This window comes from Canis lupus, chromosome X (genome assembly GCF_003254725.2).
Source record: "Canis lupus dingo isolate Sandy chromosome X, ASM325472v2, whole genome shotgun sequence".
In the NCBI taxonomy this organism is placed as follows: domain Eukaryota; kingdom Metazoa; phylum Chordata; class Mammalia; order Carnivora; family Canidae; genus Canis; species Canis lupus.
In genome coordinates, this window is record NC_064281.1 from 13,453,715 (window position 1) to 13,477,256 (window position 23,542).

Consider the following 23,542-nt stretch of genomic DNA (forward strand, 5'->3'; position numbering starts at 1 on the left):
GGCTTGGCCACCTAGCAGAACTCATGTTCAGAATTTTGAACATATTAAAAAGTCAAGCTAAATTTGAAAAACAACCAGCTCTAAGCTTTTTAGATTTGTGAGATAAAAAAAAACTCCTAAAAGACCTTTCTCCAAAATATTTTCTTTTTTTTCCCATTTTTTTTTTATGTTTGGAAACAAAACCAAATTTAAAGTTGCAAGAAATGTACGATGACTCCCAATATGCCCTTTACCTAGACTTATTATTTCACACATTTTTGCCATGTTCTCTTTTTTTCTCTGTCTTTAGACATAGACGTTACTATCATCATCATTCTTCTTGTTGTTGTTGTTACTGAACCGTTCACGTGTACCTTGCGGACGTCGTGACCCTTTACCCTTAAATTCCCAGCCTGGATCTTTTATGAAACAAGGACATTCGTTTGCCAAAATGTTATTTGTTTTTGGTAGAACAAGAAGGAAGGGTCTGTTGAAGCCTTCATAACTAAAGCGTGGGCCAGTCCAAAGTGCTGACTGTGGGGGCCCTGTGCAGGCTCCCACTAAAGGCAGGGAGAGAGGAAAGGAGGCACCACCACAGGGCTGGAGGACTTTATTGTTGCCATAAAACATATTTTTTCCATGTTCTCTTTAGACACATGAAATGAAGGCTGCATTCCCAAGATCTGGCTTGTGGCTTTAAAATAAAAAAATATTTTTACAGTATTCTTTTTGGAGGGATGAAAGCATGTGTTTTATTAACATTTCCCAAACTCTTTTTTTAGGTTTTAAGCTGACAGCATCCAGCCTGTAGACTGCGGTAATCGAAATACATGCATCTTTAGAAATTATACCTTTCAGTTAACTGAAGGGGAAAACTTTCTTCTGTGAATCACCATCTCTCCGATCGAGAACTCTAAAATCCCTGAGTGCGATCCGCACAGTAGGGTAACACGCAGGTGGTAATCCGGCTTATCTCACCTAACGTGCCAATGAGTTTTGCAAGCAGTTTTCTGGGGCTTTCGCTCATTGGTAGTTTGGGCCCCATTCATGATATTCTTTAGAGACCTGGCCCAGCGCAGGCGGCCCAGAGTTGCCCGGGAAGCGGTACAAACAGGTCCCTGGCCACTCTGGGAAGCGCCCCAGCCTCAGCACCTCGCACCCCAGCTGTCTCACTAAGCTCACAGAGCCCCGGGCTCTCCGAGGGGCAGCTCGATTTTTCCTGCCCAGAACCCAGAGGACTTGTTCAGAGCTGGAATTCGGCGAAGCAACTTGCTCCGACACGCCAAGTCGGCCGCATCCCCGATTCCCCACCCTCCTGCCTCTGCGCTCGCTCCCCACACCCCCAACCCCAAATTGGGGACTCCCGGCCCCCGCCCCCCTGAGCGTCCCAATCCTGAGCCCTTCGCTGCGCCTAAGTGTCTTTGCGTCGGAGCGCGCGGGGCGCGGCGAGGCCACCAGTGACTCCCAGCGGCCGCACAGGGCGCTGCGCCCCCTCGCCCCGGCCTCCCTCCGCCCTGCGTCCGCCCCGCCGCCCCCGCGCCGCCTCCTGCGCTCGGGCTGGAGGCGGATTCCTCGCTCCGGGTTTTCAAAGCGCCTTTCCGAACCGTCCTCCCCGCCCAGAGAGGGAGTGAGATCCCGGGCGCAGTCGCTCCCCGGAGCGGCCGAGGGGCGCGCGGGGAGAGGCCTGCGCCGGGGTACTTTCAAACTGAGGCGCGCGCACACACTCACACCGAGACACACACACACACACCCAGACACACACGCACGCACGCACACACACACACATACACGCCCATTTATATAGGCGGCGGCGGCGGCAGCGGCCGGGGCGGCGGCGGCGGCGGCGAGGCAGGAATGATGGAGCTGAGCCAGCCGACCCGGCTGGGAAGCAAGTGAGGAGAGCCCCGGCGCACCCCGGGATTTCTGTGCCCCGCTCTTGTCATCCTACCCAGGCAACGGTGCGCCCGGAGGAGGACCAGGTGGACTGATTTGCTAGAGGGGCGGGGAGGAGGAGGAGACCAGGTGAGCGAGGAGCCCCCGCGCAGCCGGACCGCCCGGTCGCGCTTCTGCCCGACTCCCGCTCCCTCTGCGCCTAGGTGGGCGCGCCGGGTTCCCGGGTTCCCCGCTCGCAAGGGGCGCCTCCAGGAGACCAGAAAGTCGCCGCCCGGCTTCGCGGGATGCCTTTCGCCAAGAGGATCGTGGAGCCGCAGTGGCTGTGCCGGCAGCGGCGCCCGGCGCCCGGCCCGGCGGAGGACGCGAACGGAGGCAGCGCTGACCCGCCGCCGCCCCTGCAGCCGCCCGGCCGACGGGACGAGGCCGTGGCGCCGGGGCCGGAGGATCCTCCCCGCGCGCCCCCCGCGCCTCCCGGGCCGCCGCCGCCGCCGCCGCTGCCCGCGCCGACCGACCAGGCGCAGCCGCCGCACGGAGAGGCGCCAGCGGCGGGCGAGGAGAGCGCGGCGGGGGTCGCCGAGGCGGCGTCCGCGGCCGGCGAGGCGTCCTCGGCGGCGGCGGCGGCCGTGCTGCTCATGCTGGACCTGTGCGCGGTCAGCAACGCCGCGCTGGCCCGCGTCCTCCGGCAGCTCTCGGACGTGGCCCGGCACGCGTGCAGCCTCTTCCAGGAGCTCGAGAGCGACATCCAGCTGACCCACCGCCGCGTCTGGGCGCTGCAGGGCAAGCTCGGCGGCGTGCAGCGCGTCCTCGGCACGCTGGACCCCAAGCAGGAGGCAGTGCGTGAGTACCGCGCCGTCCGCCCGCCGGGCGCTCCCTCGGCCGCCGCACCCTCGCGCCCTCCCCGGCCGCCGCAATCCCAGCCCCGCGGCGCCGCGCCCGCCGCAGCTTGCACCTTCCTCTCGCCTCCCCACCCCGCCCCTCCCCTCCCCTCCCCCGGGACCCACCCCAGTCCGCCCGGTGCCGGGAGTTCCCGCTGGGCTGGAGGCAGGGATGCAGTCGCGATGGGGGAGAAAGTTAAAGGGGCGGCCTGGGAGCTCGTCGGCAGCCGCGGGGCCGCCGGAGGCAGAGGGATCTGTCATTCATTCCCGGGACTCGCCTTCCCCGACTGTCCCCGGGTCGGGGCCGGGGGGGGGGGGAGGGGAGGGGCGGCGGGGATTGGTGCAACTTTAGAGGTTTCCAGCAGCCCAGCCCCGAGCCCTGCAGCAGTCCCCCCCGTGCGTGCCTGGGGGGCTCGAGGAGTAGCGAGCGCCCTTTTAGGGCGTCTGTAACGCTGTAGCGGTCTTGTCACTCTTGCTGTTCCCTCGGGGTCTGCGCCGAGCCCCGAACTTGTGCCTTGCGCTAGCGTGCGACGTAGCGCGGCGCCGCTCGCCTCGCCAGTGAAGTCCGGAGCCTCTGCTCTAACCCGGTGGCCCAGCGAGGCCGCGGCGACGGCGACGGGCGTGGAGGGAGCAGTGTCCCCGGCGCCGGGCATCTTTCCTGCGCCCTCCCTCCGGCACAGGGCGCCGACCAGCGGAGGATCCCGGAGGCGTGTCCCCGCGCCCCCTCTCCCCCACCGGGCACCGGCGCCCAGACCCCCCCCCCCGCGTGTGGCAGACCCTCGGGCGTCCTTGCCGCCCTTTAACTTCACTCTTGCGACGCCCTCCGACTGCCGGCAGCGGGCCTTCTGTGGCCTCGGCCCCCGGGGCGCTCCGGGGCGCCCCTGCCGCGCGGTCGGGCAGCTCAGGCGGCGGCCGGATCCTCAGGAGCGAACCGACGATGGGCGGGGGCCTGGGCCGGCGCGCCGCTCCCCGGGCGCCTAGTCCGGCTGCGACGCTCGCGCCGAAGGTGATGTCAGCGGCTCTGCCTTACATAAGAAGCTTCCCCCGGTGCCGCAGCAGCTGCGCCCGAGCGCGGTGGCCGCGGAGCGCGAGGCGGGGGCGCTGGCGCGGCATCCTTCCTCGGGGATTTCCGGGCACCTCTGCCCCGCGGCCCGGCCCAGCCTCCTCGCCGCCGCTCCCCTCCCGCGCACCCCCCCAACAAAAACCCCTTTGCACCGCGCCCCGGGAATCCGCCGCTTTTCTGCAATAACAATAATAATAAGCGTAATGAATAAATGATGTGCGCGATCGGTTTTCGCAGCTATAAAAGACCCAGAGTTGGGTTAATGACTGGTTGTTTAAAAGGGCAATTCCGGGATGAGTTCTGGAAAGAATTAGGACTGCCGTAGGCCAAGTCGTATTTTACTTTTGGGACTTGAAATGAGCGCTTTAATCCTGCCTCCTTTTTTTAAACCCCAAACCACACAGCAGGGACAAGCCCTTCACTTTCTAGAGCGCTGATATCTGGGGAGTGCGGTTGGGGTGAGTGGTGATTTCACTTCAAAAGAACTGGAGGGAAGTTTTGCAGACTGTTAAGTGGTGCGTACATATATGTGTGTGTGTGTGTGTGTGTGTGTGTGAGACATCGCTCCTCAAATTAGATCTCACACAAGTGAAACTCAGTGCTGGAGCAAAATGTGCCCCCTTCTCCCCTATTTCTTTTTTATTTATTTTTTTTTATGATTTATGTATTCATGAGAGACAGAGAGGCAGAGACACAGGTAGGGGGAGAAGCAGGCTGCCTGCGGGGAGCCCAATGCAGGACTCGATCCCAGGACCCCGGGATCACGCCCTGGGCCGAAGGCAGAGGCTCAACCCCTGAGCCACCCAGGCGTCCCTCTCCTCTTTCTTTAGAGACAGCAGTGGGCAGTTATGTATCTGGGATTTAACACAGTTCTTTCAGGCCCTTTTACAGGAATACAAACTAATGGTTGACGGAGAAAAGGTGATTTTTGAGGACTATATACTCTTTATGTGTATTTATACAAGAATGGTTAAAGATAGGGCTAATTAATACCCAGGGATGGATTCAAATCTCCTATTACTTTTGAATTTTTTTTCTAAACTGTAGCCCCACACTTTGTGTCCAGACCTTTCTCTTCTCTTGTCCATATAAACTTGAGATGGCATGGTTGTCATTCAATGTCCCAGAAAACATTACTTTTGGAAAGAAGAGCACAATCCTGTGTGTTTTCATTTGCGTTTCCTAGCATGCACACACAGAGACGGGGGATTTCTGTGTGAGTAGTTTATTTGAGAGGGGGTTCCAGACAGCCCAGGGGGGTGAGGAGTGCGGAGGTGGGTCAGGGAGGGGAGGAGAGCTCCTGAATGTTGTGGGCTGTTTATCGCTGCTGTGGAGAACGGAGGGAGGTTCAATCCTGCACACACCTCAGACTCGGTCCACTGAAGAGGGAGGAAACTGGAGTATTTACCCAATGACTTCTACCCCTCGCTGCTGGAAAGTAGCATTTGGAGCATGAACTCCAAGGCTCCTGGGCCAGGTAGAGAGTTGCAAGCCTGTGTTGAGACAGGAATGTCTGAGGTGGGGGGCAGAGGGGTTCCGGGTGGGGTGCCAGTGGCATCTACTACATCATGCATCTCCCTTCAGCACTGCTCAGGGCCTAGGCCAGTTTCAAAGGGACAGGAAACCTAAAAGTAGCTCATGCTCCCTCTTCCTCTCATTTGAAGGTGGCTGGGCACCTCCATACCGCCTGGATAGCCTTCCCACCCTGATCATTGTCCCTCTGTAGCCTGTGTGCTGCTTCATCTGTGCACAGCTGCTTTCTCTTGCCTTCAGCCAGGCTAGGGTGGTTGTTGCAGGGGTGACATGATCTGACTGAGACTTTAGTGAAATCACTCTGGAGGCAAATCTGGAGGCTGGTAGACCAGTTGGTGATGGTGGTCAGGACTAGGGAGGTATCTATAGGGACGGTGAAAAGTGGCAGGATTCTGAATTCATTTTGGAAATAGAATTGACAGGATTTATTAATTGGATTGGATGTGAAGTATGAGTGGAAAAAATGATTATGGATGACTTCTAGGTTTGTTTGTTTGTTTGTTTGTTTTTTGGTCTTAAACAGCTTGTAGGAGGTGGTAGTGTTTCCAGAAATGGGTAAGGTTAGTTAGGAAGAGTGGCTATTCTATTATGTGTGTGTGGTAGGGCATCAATCGTTTTTTATTTTTTGCCGTGTTAACTTGAGATACCTGATGTGTCTTAGACCATTAGATGTGTGAGTCCCGAGCTCAAGAGAGAGGCCCAGACAGGAGATGTGAGACGTACAGATGGAGATGGCTGGCGGGCTGCTGAGCTGCTGGGGGGACGGACAGGGTGCCCCTATATGATTCCGTGGATTTTTCGCAGTGCACGGCATAGTGAGGTCCTCCGCTGAGAGGGTGCTGGTAATGTGAGGAGAGAAGGCTGGGTGTTAATGTTGTCTCAGGGAGGGAGCATGGATGCAGTAAGGAAGTGTAGCAGGATTACCTGGCTGTGTTGAGAGCCTTCTGAGATTTATGGTCATAAACTTGAAGTAAGTCCAGCTTTTCAGTCACTAAAACCTGAGACTTAGGAATTACTTCATGAGCCTCGACCCCAAGCCATTCATCCTTAGACATTTTAATGTCGTTGGCTTTTTCGTTGCTGTTGATTGTATTTAGTTACTGAGTTTTAAAGCAAGTTTTGTAGTGAACTTTAACATTCCTACAGAAAAGTGCAGACACCATAAATGTACAGTTTGGCTAATTTTCATAAAGTGAACAACTCCGGTAACCATCTCCCAGATGGAGAAATAAAACATTACTGGAGCCTGAAACATCCTCCCCAGGCCCTTTACCAGTCACCCTCCCCCTACGCAGAGGTAACCTCTATTCTGACTCCTATCCCCATCAGTTAGATTGTCCTGCTTTTGGACTTTATGTAAGTGGAGTCACATAGTAAATGCTTCTTGGGTCTAGCACTGTTCACTCAGCATTACGTTCATAAGAATCCTCGATGTTGTTGCATATACAGCAGATTGTTCATTCTCGTTGCTGAATGAAATTCCACAATCCGTTGATCCGCTCTCCTGATGATGGACCTTTGGTTGTTTCCAGTTTAGGGCTATTGCCACAAACATTTTTTTTTTAAACACGTGTTTTGACGAGCTAATGTATCCACAGCTGTCTGGTATATAAGTGGAATATGTAAGAGTGGAATTGCAGGAGCTCGGGATGGATGTTTGGCTGTAGTAGCTACTGCCTACCGGTTTTCTCAACTGGTTGTACCAACTGATATTCCCAGAAATAGAGGGAGTTCCAGTCGGAACTCCACAGCCTCACCAACACTGGGTACTGTCTTTTTAACTGTCTTTTTAACCCTGGTGAGTAGGTAATAAAGATCTCATTGTGATTTTCATTTGCATTTCTCTGATAGCTTGTGAGATTGAGCACCTTTTCTATATATTTTTGGCCCTTTGGATATGCTGTTTTCTTAACTGCCTGTTCACAGCCTTTGCTCATTTTTCAGTGCCTTTTAAAATCGTCTTGTAGGGGTGCCTTAGTGGCTCAGTCAGTTAAGCGTCTGCCTTTGGCTTAGGTCATGATCTCATGGTCCTGGGATCCAGCCACGTGCTCTCTGCTTAGCGGGAGTCTGCTTCTCCCTCTCCCTCTGTGCATGCACGCCCTCTCTCTTGCATGCCCATACGCTCTCTCTCAAATAAATAAATAAATCTGTAAAAAAAAAATACAATTGTCCTGTAGATGTTCTTTATATAGTGTGGATGTGAATCATGTGTGTGCTCTAGATACCGCAAATACCTTCTCTACCTCTATGGCTTGCCTCTTTACTCTCAGTGTTATCTTTTGGTGAGCAAACATTCTTACTTTTATGTAGTTTGGTTTATTAATCTTTGTCTTTACATCTAGTGTTTTTTGTGTTCTGTTCTCTTTGCTCTTAAATTCCTCACTGACCCCAAGTTCATAAAGATATTCTTCTATGTTCTAGATGGTTTTTTGTTTTGCCTTTGTCATTTACATGCATGAGTCATATGGCGTTGATGTTTGCAAATGATGTGAGATAGGGGGTCAAGATTAATTTTTTCCGTATCGATGCCCAATTAATCCATTGCCACTTACTAAAAAGACCATCATTTCTCTCCATTGCACTGCAGTGACACTTTTGTTCTCTACTGAGCAGTTTGATTTTATTTTTTAGTTGATATTGAGTTCTGCTATATGTCAGGCCTTGTGGTAAGATATTTATATGAATTACCTTATTTAACCTTCACGATAACTCTGTGAGAGAGGTACTATTATTTTTCCACTTTGCTGAGGGTTAGCAGCTTGCTCTGGGTAGCCACAGCTGGAAAGTGCTAGAGCCTAGATTTAGGATCCAGGTCTGAGTCCACAAGCTATGTTCCCAAGCACTAGACTTTTCTTCCATGCTCTGCTGTGCAAATCCAGGGAAATTACTATATTAAAATCAAGGCCCTTCTCCATATGCTTCTGTCCATGTGACAGGCTCCATCTCTTGCTCTTCTACCCAATGTCCCTCTCTGCCTTCTCCATCCATTACCCTCATCCAGTCATACTGAACTACTGGGTGTTCCCCAACTTGCCAAGCTTTCTCATTCTTCATGCCTATGTGTATACTACTCTTTCCTTCTGGAACATTTCACTGGCTAATTACTACTCATTCTTTGCTACTCAGCCAACAAATCACCTTCTCCATGAAGTGGAACCTCATTCCTTGCTTACCACCTCCCCACCAACAAGTTTTCTAGAACTGTGTGCTAACTTTTATCATAGCTTTTCTCCTTCTGAACAGCAGACCGTGTTGGTCCTCTGTCTGTATTCCTTCAGCCCTCCCCTCTCAGGCTGAAGGCTGCCTACTGTAAACTCCTGACTCCGCCTTGGCCTTTTTTTCCCTTGGCCAATGGACCATGGTTGATCTTGAACCCAGGGAAAGCCGGAAGTGCTGGTGAGTTAAATGCCCTGAAGCAGTAGCCAACCAACGATGGATAGGGCACTGGTGAACGAATGCGCCAGTTTCCTTGCATGTTGTACACCGTCTCTCAGAGTTCCCCAGTAGGATTGAGCACTAGTTGACCACAGTGCTGACTTATTTGATAATGTACTGTGTATTCTCTGCTTTCCTTTCTCCATCTCACTTTCTCATTCACCTGTGGATGGTTCTTGGGGTTGCCTTCCACAGAAACTGCTTGAACTTGGATTTGCACTCATAGGATCTGGGGAAACCAGCCCAAAACAATCTATTTAATTTTTAAACTGAGGGGAAAGACCTAGGACCAGGAGTATAGTAGAGGTGATATTTCTCACTCTTTTTCCTTGAACTATATACCCCAGTATATATTAACCGCATGCCTGGCCCCTCCCAGACACTCTCCAGTGGGTCTGGAAATAACTTCTAACCCTTTAGAGGATATCTTCCTTGCTTCAGGGGTGAGAAGGGACATGGAAGGGACTCAAGTCTACTGTGATGGAGACCTGTCTGCTCAGTTCTTCAGTGTTCCATTGGCTAGCCTTTGAGAGTACTATTTATGGTTCTGTGTAATGGGGTCAGCGATGGCCTCAGGAGATCCAGACTCACTATTTGAGAAGCATAATTTCAGCCAGAGCAGACACAGAAACTGCTAAACTCAGAAAGATACTAGAAAGTCACACATTGGGTGGATCCATCATTTTGGGCGCATATGGTAATGCAAATCACAGGTTCACTGCGCTCTTGGAGGGATGATCCTTTCCCTCCCCCATTCTGTTCATTCAACCACTTGCAAAAACCCCTTGCAGTCTGGTTGATGTGTTTTTTGGATGTTTTAGTAACTGTGGTTAGATTTCCTTTCCTCTTGTCTCTGCTCGGCGAGCTTCTCTGATGCGTTAGGAGATCCTAACAGCTCCATTGAAAGCTGCTTTTAAATCCATCATGGAACAACTGAGAAGAAAGCAACCTTTCAAAGGTTAATAATTCATGGTTGTAATTTCCTCATAACTAGTAACAGCAACACATTTCCTTCTAGACTTTTCTTGTTGTACTGGATTGGGCTTTAAATCAAAACTACTGAACTGCTTTACCTAGGAAATCCTTGAGATTCTTTGGGGCTGATAATGCTAAGACGGTAACAAAAAAGATTCCTTTCTTCCTGTTTGTGGAGGCCTTTCCCACATAATACCATCAGGAAAGTGTAAATTCCACATAAGCTCTCAGAAATGTCTCGAGTCTCAGAGCTTCTGGTCTACCTTTAATGGGCATTACCTTGAAATTGCAATGACGTATGAAATCTCTCCTATTGTCCAAGAGTCTTAAGGATTCATTGGCTTCTTAGAACCCTGAAATTTTAGGGACAAAGACATTTTTAAGCGTAGTTGGAGTTTCATTTTGACAACTCAGTTTTATTTTTTTTTTCTTTTTACTATTTAAACTCATGGAACACGAGATTTTGCAGGACACTCTATTAAAAAGCCATGAGAAGAGTATGCCCAGAACAAGCCATCAATCACAAAAATTCCTGAAAGTTCTTTTTGTATCAAGAATTCCTCACAAATCATATCCTGATAAGAAGTGAAATAAAAAATTAATGAGGTGGGAGTGGTTTCTCAATGTGAGGCTCTCATTCTAAGGTCTAAATTTGCAGAAACAGGGTTCTGGAAAGCCCTTCTGCCAGACTGCAAGGCCACAAAAGGGCAGAGAGCCCGTCTAGCTCCTCTTTGTGAACGACTGAAATAGGCATGGTCAATAGTTGTTTGACATTAATGTCCATCACTCAGTTCACTAAGGAACACGAGAAGGTTCGTGTGTCCTGAAATAGGAATCTGAGGACCTGGGCATCTGTATGCTGAAAGATTACTTAATTGTGAAGTACCCTAGCCCTTGAATGTGAGACTAACCAAGAAGAGAATGACTGTAACAGGAGGTGGAGGATCTTGGATCTCAGGGTTGGGAAATACCTCAGCACCCATCAAATCCACCCTGCCGCCCAGTGGCACAAGAGGACCCATATCCTTTCTTCGAATGAGTGCCCTGCTAGGGCTAAGGTGGCCCGGTGGCCCTTGCTATTTCAACCATTGCACGATGCCGTTGCTGCACCATTGCTTTCATGGCCTGTGCAACTCTGCTTTCCAGCAGCAGTTCTTTTGCACGAGGTTTCCTCTCTGCCATTGTGCACTTGGTATTTTGAACTTAAATTTCACAAGACTCCCCCATTGTCTCTGTTAAATTGAATCTTGCTTGCTTTGCTCTTTCATTTCCAATCAGTGGTGATGGTTTAAAATCTTGATTCACTGTGTCAGCTATTGCCCACAGCATTTTGCTCTCTGCAGACATCATAAACATGATTCTAGCCCATCATCCACATCTTTGATAAAATGATTGTTCAGATGGACTCAAGGCCAGAGTCCCCTGGCAGGCAGTACTAGCAGTGTCCCTCCAACTTGACGTCTCTTAATCAACATTCCTCGGGCACCATTGTTGCAGCAACCACAAATGTACCCCCCACCTTCCCATTCAAACCACATTTCTTCACCTTGCCCACAAGATCTATCATCATGAGCAATTGTCAAATGGTTTGCTGAAATCAAGATACCATATGTCTCTAGCATTCCTTTGATCTCCCAGTCTAATAACCCTACTCAGGAGGGGAATAAGGTTAGTCTGGCTCAAACTGGACTCACTCGCAGCCATCAGAGGGGCCATTTACATTTTCTCATTTAGAATGGATAAAGAGGTCATTCGGGGGAATTGGCCCCAGAGTGACTGCAGCATAGGACTGCAAGGGGACTCTCTGGGTCCTCGGGTCCGTTTCTCTGACTCCAAAGTGCCTGGTTTGTAAAAGGCATTGAATTAGAGTGCTTATGTCTTTCTTTCAGGATAGCTGGTGAGAACCCCACGTCCTGGTCGTCTGTTGCTTAAGGAAAGGTTTGGAAGTCATGACGTTCGGCGTTTGCTTAGGCTCCTTTTGAGTAGGGTTGGCAAGCGTCCAGTTTATCTAATTGTTGAGAAGCAGGTGAGTATGTGGCTAAGGGCATGGGCTCTGAAGTCAGACCACGAGGGTTCAAATCCCAGCTCTACCCCTTCACAGTTATAGGACTTTGGACAATTTCCTGAGTATTTCTTCTTTTTTGTCTGTTATGGGATGGAGATAAAAACACTGCCTACTTCATCCGGTTGTTGACAGGATCCAAGGAGTCACCGTGGACGGACCCTGAGACCTGTGCCTGGCCCATGGCGAGCCCTGGTTCATTAACTGGCTCTTATTTTATTGGTGTTCTAATTGGATCATGCAGCGTGGGAGGCATGTGTTAATTTTCTCCAAGTAGGTGAAACCTGTGCCTAAATCTGTGCCGTGCTGGGGGAAGGGGACAGCTGAGCAAGCAGTGCTGTGTCCCTCTGCACGGTCAGACAGCTATTAAGATTTCTGGCTCTTTGTGGGCTCTTTTTCTTCTGCAGAGAAGTTTGGAAATAAAAAACATTTGACCTGTACTCTCACGGTTTAAGTGCATGCATCTGCTCTCTGCCAGGCACTGCTGTAGGCACTTGAGTTTCATTAGTGAGCAAAAAGTTACCAAGAGCTTTCAGTGGAGGGAGACAAACCATAAAGAACAAACACAATACCTTTCAGGGGATTACAAAGCATGTCAGGAGGTGTGTGATGGGCAGAAAGCAACGAGGGCAGGGTGAGGGCCAGCCAGGGGATGGGTGTGGGGTTGCTGGTGCCAGTGGTGTGGTCAGGCGGGCCTCGGGCCTCGTTAAGAAGGCAGCGCAGATTGGAAAGAGGTGAGGGAGTTAGTGATGCAGGCAGCTGGAGGCAGGGGGCTCTAGCAGAGGGAACCGGAGCCCTGAGGTGCCAGCAAGCTTGGCTTGGTGGGGAGATGGCAAGGGGGCAGCATGGTGGGTGTGGAGGGGGTAAGGAGAAGGGGGGGGAGAGCAAGCCGGGGAGGTGGGGCAGAGGGTGGCTCCTGGAGGGTCTAGTAGGCTGGGGTGAGGATTTTGCCTTTCACTCTGGGTGAAATGGGGTAGCATGGATCACTTAGGAGTAGCATGGATCACTTAGAATTGAAAAGGATCCCATTGGCTATTGTGATGTGAAAGGGCTGGGGCTGGGGCTGGGGCTGGGGCTGGGAGACAGGAGGCAAGAGGTAGAAGTAGAAGCAGGGAGAGCAAGTGAGCACCTGTTGCAATTTTCCTGGTGAGACCTGGTGCTGGTTTGGCAGAAGTAATGAGAAGTGGTTGGATCCACTTTAGAGCAGTTGACATTTTTTTTTTGTTTGTTTCATGTTTTAGGGCTAGGCAATGCGACCCACACAGAAGGGTCAAATTTCAAATTGAAAAGGAAAGGAAAGCTCTCCTCCCCTCTTACCCTGCCAGGCTTGCTTCAAAGGAAACCATGTTACAACGTGTTGTACTCCTTCTAGGAGAAGCACAAGCAAATTCTCACACACATCTAATGCTTTTCCTAAAGCCACTTTTGAATGTCGAGGAAGTCGGCACTTCTAGAGTCTTGTTGATTAATCTTATTTTGCTGTTTTGGAAACATTTAAAAGGTATTCTAACTAATACTCTTTAAAAAAAATCAAGGTATAATTTCCACGCGATGAAATGCACAGCCATCAAGGGTGTCGTTTGATGAGTGTTCACAACTGTATTCGCCTGTGTAACCCACGCCCCTATTGAGATTGACACTATTCCCTTGCTCCAGATAGATCATGCTTGTTGGAGTTAGGAGAACAGCGTTAGAGCTCTGGTGCCCTCATGCTAGCCCCGACCGGGCCTGGTGTGTATGACTGTGCACATGGAAGAAAATGTTTCCACGGGGGCTTCAGGGTTCTCCAGTAGGATCATACTGAGAACTAGTGACTCCATGGAGAAGATTTTCTTTTTTCTTTCTTTCTTTCTTTCTTTCTTTCTTTCTTTCTTTCTTTCTTTCTTTCTTTCTTTCTTTCTTTCTTTTCCTTCCTTCCTTCCTTCCTTCCTTCCTTCCTTCCTTCCTTCCTTCCTTCCTTCCTTTTTCTTTCTTTCTTCTTTCCTTTTTCTTTCTTTCAAGATTTACTTATTTGAGAGAGTGCGTGTGCACACACAGGAGAGAGGGGCAGAGGGAGAGAATCTTAAGCCGACCCCCAGCTGAGTGCAGAGCCTGATGTGGGGCTCGATCCCATGACCCCAAGAATCATGATCTGAGCCGAAACCAAGAGTCAGACGCTTAACTGAGCCACCCACGATTTTCAAGACAAATTGCAATGGTGGAGTTTCCTCACTTGGGTCTGGTGGCACTGGCTGTTTATGACATCTTGGTGCTGAGCTTTAGGGAGGATCTGGGACAAGGATAAGAATCTGGCCTCAGAGACCTCAGGATTAACTTAGAAATAGGAGTTTCTCTAAGATAAAGCTAAAATAACATTGTAAAGGATGTGGAAAAAAAAGGAACGTGTTAATCTTAGGCAAATTTCTAAGTAGCAGGGAATACTGATTTGTACATGTGTTTTCAGCTGATGCTGATGCTTGAAAACTAGATAGAGGATGAAGGAAGCTTTTAAAAAATCTGATTTCTGATTATCCTAAGTGCGTTTAGATTTGCAAAATAAGAAGCCCTATTCTGGAGTTCAGCTACTCTTGATTTTTAATGCTAGACATCTGAGGGAGGGAAGAGCCAGTAGCTATGAGGAGGGATGACAGCCAGTGAGACATAATGTTCATTAGAATTTAATATCAATATTTATGTTTCTCTCCAGCGTGCATCTGGACTCTGTTCCTGGAGCCTGTATTTATATTTTAATAATGCAAGTAAAGCTGTATTTTCCTTTTTAATTTCGCATCAGTTCTACTGCCTCAGCCGGCCTCCTCCTCACCCCACCTCACCCCTGCAGTGCTTCAACTGCAAGATGGCACATGTTTATTGAAAGTTCGATTCTAGAGATTAACTTCGAGGGGGGAAAAGTACGGCATGAATAAATACTACAGAGATCCTTTTCCGTGAGGAGCCAAGGGCCTTCTGCTTCACCAACAGGAGCGATGGATGGATGGATGGATGCTTCAGCATTTGGGGCGGTGTAGGGGAACGTAGGCAAACCAAGAAGAGACCCTGGCAGGTTTCCTAAGAGTTTCACTTGGGTTAAATGCCTTCTGTGTGAGACAAGAGATGCTGGAACTCTGCGCAGGTATCAGATGTCACGAGTGCTCATCTGGCAAAGTTTTAACCTTTGCTAATTAAAACTAATCCAATTGCACGAAGAAAAATACATTGCATAAGGTTGCTGCTTGTGTGGCTTTACTTTAACTCTTTGCCCCAAATCCTGAGACCGGTGAACCTCAGGCTGGTGATGGGCTGGGAAGAGATGGTGAGAAATGGGATTCACTTGCAAATACACTTGAGTAGACGGTGAGCAGGCCAGGGAATTAAGGGTATTGGCTTGTCACTGTAAATTTCAAGCTCTTTCGAGTTTTCTTGATTCGTCAACTTCAAAGGTTTTAATGACTGTTGAGTGAGAAGGAAACTTAAAAGAAAAACAGAGAGACCCTTTTCTCTGCTTTTTACCTTGTACTTTGTTTTCTTTCCAAGTAGATCTGTATGCTTTTCTGTGGCCTGGTTAGCTTGGTCGGATCAAGCCCCGCACTCGGGAAGCTTAGGTTCAAGGTTTGCTCCCCGAGAGTCTGGAGTTTTGTCACGAGCACCAGCTCTGATCTGAATCCTGGTCACTTTTCTAGTAGACATGTATGTTGGCCTTTGATTCTCCCAGTTCCACCACTTGCCAGCGGTGCAGTGTTAGACAGATTCTTCATTTCTGCGCCTTAATGTTCTGATCTGTGAAATGGGGACACTATCAGTGCCCAGCATGTAGGATCATCGTAAAGACGAAGCAAGTCAACTCATGGCCAGTGCCAGCAACGTGTGGCACACACACAGACTACATAGTACGGGCTAATATGTGTGTGCCCGTGGGTGCTACTATTTTTGTTGCTGTTTCATCGTGATTATTATCAGACGCTTGGGAAAAGGCAATAGGCATAAAGATGGATAAAACCCAGTCGCTGTGGCTCCTCAACCAGTGCAAATATTCTGGTCTGCTGGATGTGTGGTAAAAATGAGGACAGAAGAATGCCACCCTGTTTTCTGGCTTGGCTGGCCTAACTCATGTTGTGGAGCACTGCAAGAACAATTTAGCATCTGGCAGCCATTAGGCCCTCATTCCTGGGGGGCGTGGACTACTACGGCCGGCGGGGAAAGGCCTGGCCTGGCTTAGGCCGCGTGCCATCGTGGAAGTGGTGCCGAGCCTAGACACCCATGACCTTACTTTCTGGAACTGTGCGTATCTTCTCCCATAATGACATGTCCAGGGCTTTGTCCTCTGCTCATTGTAGGCAGACAATGGAACAGCCTGCAAAAGAGAGGAGATGACAGATCTGGGCAGACGGTGGCGGAGAACGCCTAGGGTGTTCACCCACTCCTGCCTTTCCTTCCTGGGTGCATCGCCAGACTACATTTCCCAGCCTCCCTTGCAGTTGGGCCGTACCATGTGACTAGGTTCTGTCCAATGGCTGTGGGAGGGATAATTGCGGCACCCTGGGATGGATGTATAAAAGCTCCTACATAGGCCTCCGCAGTTTTTCTTTTTCACTCTGCTGGCTGCTTGCGGGGGGTTCCGCAGAGGACACCGAGGCCCTTAGGGATGGAAGGGCCACCAGATGGGAAGAGCCCCAGTCCCTGAATCCCCACGTGAAAGGCTGGGTGCCAGCCCCCGATTGGATTGCTCAGGAGGGAGAAGTAAACTCAGGTTCTGTTTAGGAGCTCTTTGTTTCGGCAGCCAGCGTTAGCCGACCCTGACGCATGCACAGGGGCACAGGGCGGGGAGGGGAAAGGGTTGCTTTTCCTGAAAATGCACAAATGATGAAAGGGCTCCCCGGGACTTGGTGTTCTTTAACCGAGTAAGAGAGGCACTAAGCTGTAGGATCTTCTCCTGAGCGACATAAAGAGTTTCTGGGGGTGACCCGAGCAGTGTGGCAGCTTCCTTCAAGTGAGGAAATGGAAATAAAAACTTGGTGACAGAGCTCCAGTTTCCGGAGAGATGTTGCTACCTGGAACTGGAAAGAATTCTCTCCCTCTCCCTGCAGGTATGAATGATATGCATATATTTGTAAAATTTTAAAGATCTCATTATAACACAAATACCAAAATGTGCACAAATCGTTAAGGGTAAAACGCAGTGAATTCTTACAAATTGAACACACCTCTATAGCCAGCACCTGGAACAAGAAACCACATTTGCAACCTTCTAGAAATGTCCTTGTCTGGTCATACCTTCCCAAGGGTAGTCGTTATCCTGACTTCTAAGAGCATAGATTATTTTGGAACCTTATGCACGTGCTTTTTTGTATCTGGATTTTTATTTTTTTGGCTCAAAATTGTATTTATGGGACTCGTTCATGTTGTTGCATGTAGCTGTGGTTTATCTTCATTGCTGTATAGGGTTCCTTTCTAGAAACATAACCACGATTTGTCTCTTCTACTTATTAATGGGCATTTGAATAATTTTCAGTTTTAGCTCTTTTGAATAACGTTGCTGTGAAATTTAGTGGACATTAGACTAGTTCCTGTCTTTTGATAAATATACCCACACATTTCTGGTCGGTAAAAACTCCCTGCCTCGTAGTTTTACCAGACTTTGTCCCTCACTAAGATACTTCAAGGCTGTGACAGTGACTGTTCTTATTCCTTGTCCTTTGACTGCTAGACTTAGCCAAAGTTTTGCTCTGTTTTTCTGTAATATAAAGATTATCACTGATTTTCAGTGGCAAAGTTTTGATGCCTGAGATGGAGGAAATGTGATCTCCTTAAAAGGACCTTTCTTCCCCCTCTTTTTAAATTAAAGCATAGTTATGGGGACTTTTGATTCTCAAACAAAGGCTCTTAACAAAGCCATGTTTCACAGCGCTTGCAAAGTCCATGTAATCGGAGTTTGACATTGGAATCCTGATTGGCGCAGCTTCAGCTCTTCCTCTGTGAGGAGAATCCTGTCAGATTTTCAAATTGCTTCCTTTCCTTGGGTTGGGAATGGAGGAGGAAGACTGGTGAGTTCTCTAATCACTTGGCTGGGTTAGCCTTAGAGCTATGGAGGGTTGCCTTCTCTGATTGCTCCACCATCAAGGTTTTATGCAAAATCAGGCAAAAACAGAGCATTTCCTCACAAGGGCAAGAAACAAAGAAGAGGGGAGGTTTTTCTGTCCCCCTGAGAGGGTTTCTCTGGGTCTCTGCTTTCAGGGCCTTGGATATCTGATCCACAAAGTAGCAATCCTGGCTAGATGGGGCTTTGTGGATTCTGGGGGTTGAAAAGGCCTCAAGCAAATTCTAAAACTGCCCACACGACTTTCTTTCAAATCCCTGACCCAGGTTCAGTTTCCCAGACTCCTTTGCTGAGGTTTGAGGTCCTGGATTCAGTCAGTGAATGGTGCACCCCCCTCAACCCCCACCCCAGAGGCTTCCTCACTGTTTGGTCTGAAACGACCATGATTGGAGAATTGAGGGGTGACTGTCTCAGTCCAGGGCCCCTCCTCCAAACATCCTGGGAATACCTGAGACCTCTTGGAGGGCCGGGCAGCCCCACGGCTGCCTTGCATTTCGATGGAATGTTTGGTTCACTTTGGGTGTGAAGGTATGTGAAGCCTTTACAGCGAAGTCTGAAAAATCGTTGTGAGAAGCCCCCAGGGGACCCTGCTGCAGAGTGACACACATCTGGGCCTTTGAGAGTGGGGTTTTATAATAAATTTGAACATGGCTTTAAACTTTACTATACTTTGCTCCATTCCTTTTCCTAACTAGAGGATAGATGAGCTGATTTTTCCATGAGGGAACTGCTTTGGACCATTAAGCAGGTTTTCTTCAAACATAGAAGTGACTTGACGTTTGGCTTTTAAAAACCAGAGGCCCTAGTGAGGCAGCTCTGTGAAGTCAGGAGTCGCAGGTGGGGAGGGGGGCCAGAGGATATGCTTTCCTTTACTTACTAGGTGTGAAATGCAGAACAAGAGGCCTTTGAGAATCCAGACTTACTCTGAGGACCTGGGTATCTCTTGCCTGAATCTACTGCACGTCCCAAGTGGCCTTTCTCATCTGTGGGGTGTAGCTGAGACCAAGGCTCAAAGTATTTTCTTCTTCACTCCTTTGACTTTTTGCCGTAGCCAACCCTGCCCCCGGCATTTGGAAGGTGGCTCCATTTTTGTCCTAGATGACTGTTATCAAGGGTATTCTTTTGGGGCACCTGGGTGGCGAGACAGCCCACAGATCAAGAAGCCCCTGCTGCGTGTCCAGCACAGCATATGGCTGTGGTGGATGTTCACATGTGTGATTGGGCAAGGCCAGGGCTGCCTGTCTGGCTGAAACTAATTAGTTGGTCAGTTGTAACTTAATAGTTTGGGGGGATACACTGATTATATAAAATAAGTTGTTCGCTATAGCGGGAGTCATTTTCTACATGGAGGCCTTTATTACCTAAACCCAAGAGATTCAGCTCATGGATACAGAGGCTTACCTAGCTCAGGGGTCATCCCTCTCTCTTCCATAGTGTTGCTTGGAGGTTGATGTAAATTAACTGTGAGTGAGTGACCTCAATTCAGATAAGTAATCACCCCAAATTAAAATAAATTGCCTTTTTTCCCCACTTACTCAAATAGGCCAAAATGTAAACATGATAATGATCAGGTTTGGGGTGGAAATGAGGATGGGGTGAGCGTAAGGGTGCTGTCAGCCGCTGCTGATGGAAGTGTGAATAGACCCACATTTTCAGGGAGGCAGTTGGCCTTTCTTTTATTTTTAAGGATTTTATTTATTTGAGAGACAGATCGCAAGAGAGAGCATGAACAGGAGGGAGGGGGAGAAGCAGGCTTCCCACTGAGCCGGGGCCCAACATGGGGCTGGAGCCCAGGACCCTGATCAGGACCTGAGCCAAAGGCAGATGCTTAACTGCCGAGTCACCCAGGCGCCCTACAGTTGGACTTTATGAAATTAATACACAAAAAAATTATACACCAGAGATTTCACTTCAGAATTCAACCTAAGAAAAATTATTGGAAAAGCAAAAGAATGAATAGATGCTTTATCATTGTTTATGATGAAGAAATATTGGGAATATCCTAAATGATTAACAATAGAAAATTGGTTGACAAGCAACATTACTACAAATTGCTACAGTGAAATACTCTACTGCCAGTAAAATGATACAAATGGATATTTATTGACTCCAAAATATGTTGGTGATACTTTCCAAAGTTTAATAGACTTGCTACCAGTCTGTAGATTATTGCATGTATATTAAGATATAGGAAGTATTTGACTTCCAAATCAGTATTTTTTTTTTTAAGAGTGGGAGAGCATGTGCACCTGCGACCAAGAGAAAGGACAAAGGGGGAAAGAGAATCTCAAGCAGGCTCCACACCTGGCATGGAGCCCAATGCAGGGCTCGGTCTCATGACCCTGAGATCATGACCTGAGCCAAAATCCAGAGTCGGATGCCTAACTGACTGAGCCACCCAGCCACCCCACCAAATCAGTATCTTTAAAACATGTTTCGATCGTGATCCATGGTGAGAAATATACTTTACATTTGTGACTCTAGTAGATGGATGTATCAGAAACTTTAGTTTTATTGACAATACTTGCTTTTCTCTATGTGAGGCATTCTGATATACTTTTCTTTTCTTTACCATACAATCCTTATCCTTTTCTTCTCTACGCTATTCTACTTCATTCCAATTCTACTCCTCTTCTTTTGTCCCTTCTTCTGTTTCATTCTTTTAGGATGCTGGTCGTGACCCACTAAGTTGATTTCGTGATCTCCCAATGGGCCTCAAGCCACAGTTTGTAAAACACTGCTCTAGAATGTTAACAGTGGTTATCTCTGGCTGGTGGGATTATAGATAATTTTTTTTGAGAAGTGGGGGCCTTTTTTGCTTCTCTGTTTTACTTACATCATACAAAGGCTAATGAACATTTTTAAATGACATAATGATTCTATTTAAAAACAAATTGATACCCTGCAACTTTTTAGGAATGTACTGATTGTATAAAATAAGATGCCTGCTCCATAATTATCGGGCATTCGGAGTGTTCTGGGAACCTTAAAGAACATTATGGAGGGAAAAACATATCCATTGACACACATCATTTTACATAAGAGAATAACAAGAAAATGAAACATGACCTTACCTCTTTAAACTCAAAAGGTCACCAAGCGTCTCTACTTCTTGCTTTACTCCAGTGGTGTTGCATCAATTCTCTGGAATTTATTTATATTTCTGTTCCAGATTGCATTTTTCATGCTCATTCCCCACCTTAAAGGGGAAAAAGGATATTAAATTTATCAGAGTACTTTCTGGCCAGATTATCTTGGCTTACAGCACTGTCAAAGTTAGCCTCCTTTAAAGCTAAAGATGATTTTAAATGGAAGGTAGTCATTAAGAACTTAGGGCAGGAAGCAGAAGCTTTGCAGGAGGACAAGAAGAATCCCTGGCCTGAGCCAGAGCATTTCTCCATGGGCTTCCTGCTCCCAGTACACAGCTGGAAATCTGCGGAACAGCCCCAGGAACCCCACCCCCATCAGGGCCACACAAGCAAAAGGGAGCTCATAGAAAGTGAGCTTTCCCTCGCTCTTCTCTGGGAAAACCATTGATGGACAATGGGGCAGAGATTTCTGCAGAAAATTCTGTTTGTATAGAGTCCAAGTAAATCTGGGCACAGATGCCAACTGCAAAGAGTGGGGAGGGTGATGTGTTGGGTTGGGGCTGGGTAGAGGCTGGTCAGCATTTTCGGAGTAGGGACATGAAGAGAGAAGGTTCCTGTCCTTGAAAGGAATTTATGACAGGAAATCTGATTGCTGAGAGTAATCGGGCAATGTTGAAAATGTTATGTGGAGCCCTGACCTTCTCAGGGAGAAGATTAAATTCAGTCTGTCTTTGAAACATTGTGAATAACATGTCAAAGTTATTCCCATGCCCATTTATTTATTCATTGATTATCCGGTAATAATTCATCCATGTGGTTATTGGTTCATGTGTTCCTTCCTTCATCCATCCATTCATCCAGGCATCCACTTACGTGGCATTTCTTGACTTGGTGCGTTGTGTTGAGGGGCATGTGGCAATCACTGGGATGGGGGAAAGGAGCTTTGAAAGGAGGAAAAGGAGTTGTAGTTGAGTTGCTCACAGCCTGTTGAAGCGGACAGATGAGCAAATAACTAATTACCACATAGTGTGGGCAGTGCTACCAGAGGGACCAACCTGGCTTGATTCATGCAAAAGTAAATCTCCCCTTCAGGCCTAGATTCATGGAATGTTAGTCTGAAAGAAGCCTTAGAAAAACTGAATGGCTTGATGTTTTCCAAACTATATCTGCAGATTGCTGGGGTGCCATTCCAGGGAATGGAGGTGGGAGTAGGAGGGAGGAGTGAGAGGAAGGCTGAACAGATGGGGTTTAGCTTCCTTGAGAATCAGAGCAGGTGCCTTTTCATCTGTTTCATATAGTGAGGTTCCTTGTGGAGTATCGTTTGAGGAAAGGTATTGTCTGCTTACTGACATTTACAAAACACTGGGCCAGCCCACCATCTTTCCATGTTTCTCTGGTTTAAAAATTGGGGCCCAAAAAGGTAAAGTGATTTGCCCAAGGTTGTAAAACCGGTTAGTTAAAAATCCAGGAATAAGGCCTGGTTTTCCAATTTAAGTGGCCATTACTTCTGTATCCATCAACTTTTGCTGCGTAACAAATGATTGCAAAACTAAGTGGCTTAAAACACGCAGTTTTAGCCCACAATTCTATGAGTTGGCAATCTGGGTGGACCCGGTTGGTTGGTTTTCTGGTTTCAGCCAGGCTTGCCTATGTTGTGATGAGTTTCCGGTCAGCTGGAAAGTCACCTGGGAACTAACTGGGCTAAGGTGGCCTTATATCTGAGGGGTGGCTGGGTGTGGGCTGAGGTAATCATGTAACTGATTCTGGAATATCTCATCATCTGCAGGGCTCCAGTGTAGCAGAGAAGTGTGCATACCCTCTTGAAGGCTAGGCTTGGAGCTAGTCAAAGCAAATCACAAGACCAAGTCAGATTCAGGAAGTGGAGAAAAAGATTCTACTTCTTTTTTTTAAGATTTTATTTATTTATTCATGAGAGACACACAGAAAGAGGCAAAGACATAGGTAGAGGGAGAAGCAGGCTCCCTGAAAGGAGCCTGATGCAGGACTTGATCCCAGGACCCGGAGATCATGACCTGAGCCAAAGGCAGAGGCTCAACCACTGAGCCACCTAGGTGCCCCAAGACTCTACTTCTTGATTAGAGATTTGCAAGGGGTATGGATTCAGGAAGGGATGAACTGTTGCCCTTTTTGCTGTCTGCTTCAAGAATACCAAGTTATTAAAAAAAAAGAATACCAAGTTATTACCATGTCTCTTCTTTGTAATTTGGGCATTGGAAAAATAGATCTTTGAAACTGCTATCTCATTGCAAAGCCATCTTTCTCAGAAGACCACAGCCATGACTCTTTCTCTAAACCATGAAGTCTCTCACCAGTTGAGTTTTCAAATTCTTTGCATTTGAGACAGTCTGTACTGCTGAGGTAAGGGATATTATACCTTGAAAACATCCCAACTTTACTCCCACTCACTGTCTTTTCATTAGTAGCCCTTTCCATGGAAAGGACCTTTAGTTCTTGGTCATCTATTCTTTTAAATGCCTCTGAGGGATGCATTCATCCTCATTATTTCCACAAACATTTATTGAATGACTTCTGTGAATCAGACAC

The 23,542-nt window shown here is 48.2% G+C and overlaps 1 protein-coding gene across 2 annotated transcripts in view; it reads left to right on the forward strand.

Annotated features, from left to right (window-relative positions):
- Window positions 1–1,526: 1,526 nt before the first annotated feature.
- NHS (NHS actin remodeling regulator) overlaps window positions 1,527–23,542 on the forward strand; it is a 346,600-nt gene continuing 324,584 nt past the window's right edge. The window contains exon 1 of one of the 2 annotated variants that reach the window (XM_025437620.3): window positions 1,527–2,709. In XM_025437620.3, coding sequence (XP_025293405.1) covers window positions 2,157–2,709 — 553 coding nt within the window. In that variant the 5' untranslated portion in view covers window positions 1,527–2,156. The remainder of the gene's footprint in view (window positions 2,710–23,542) is intronic. The other variant, XM_025437614.3, reaches the window with a different exon arrangement.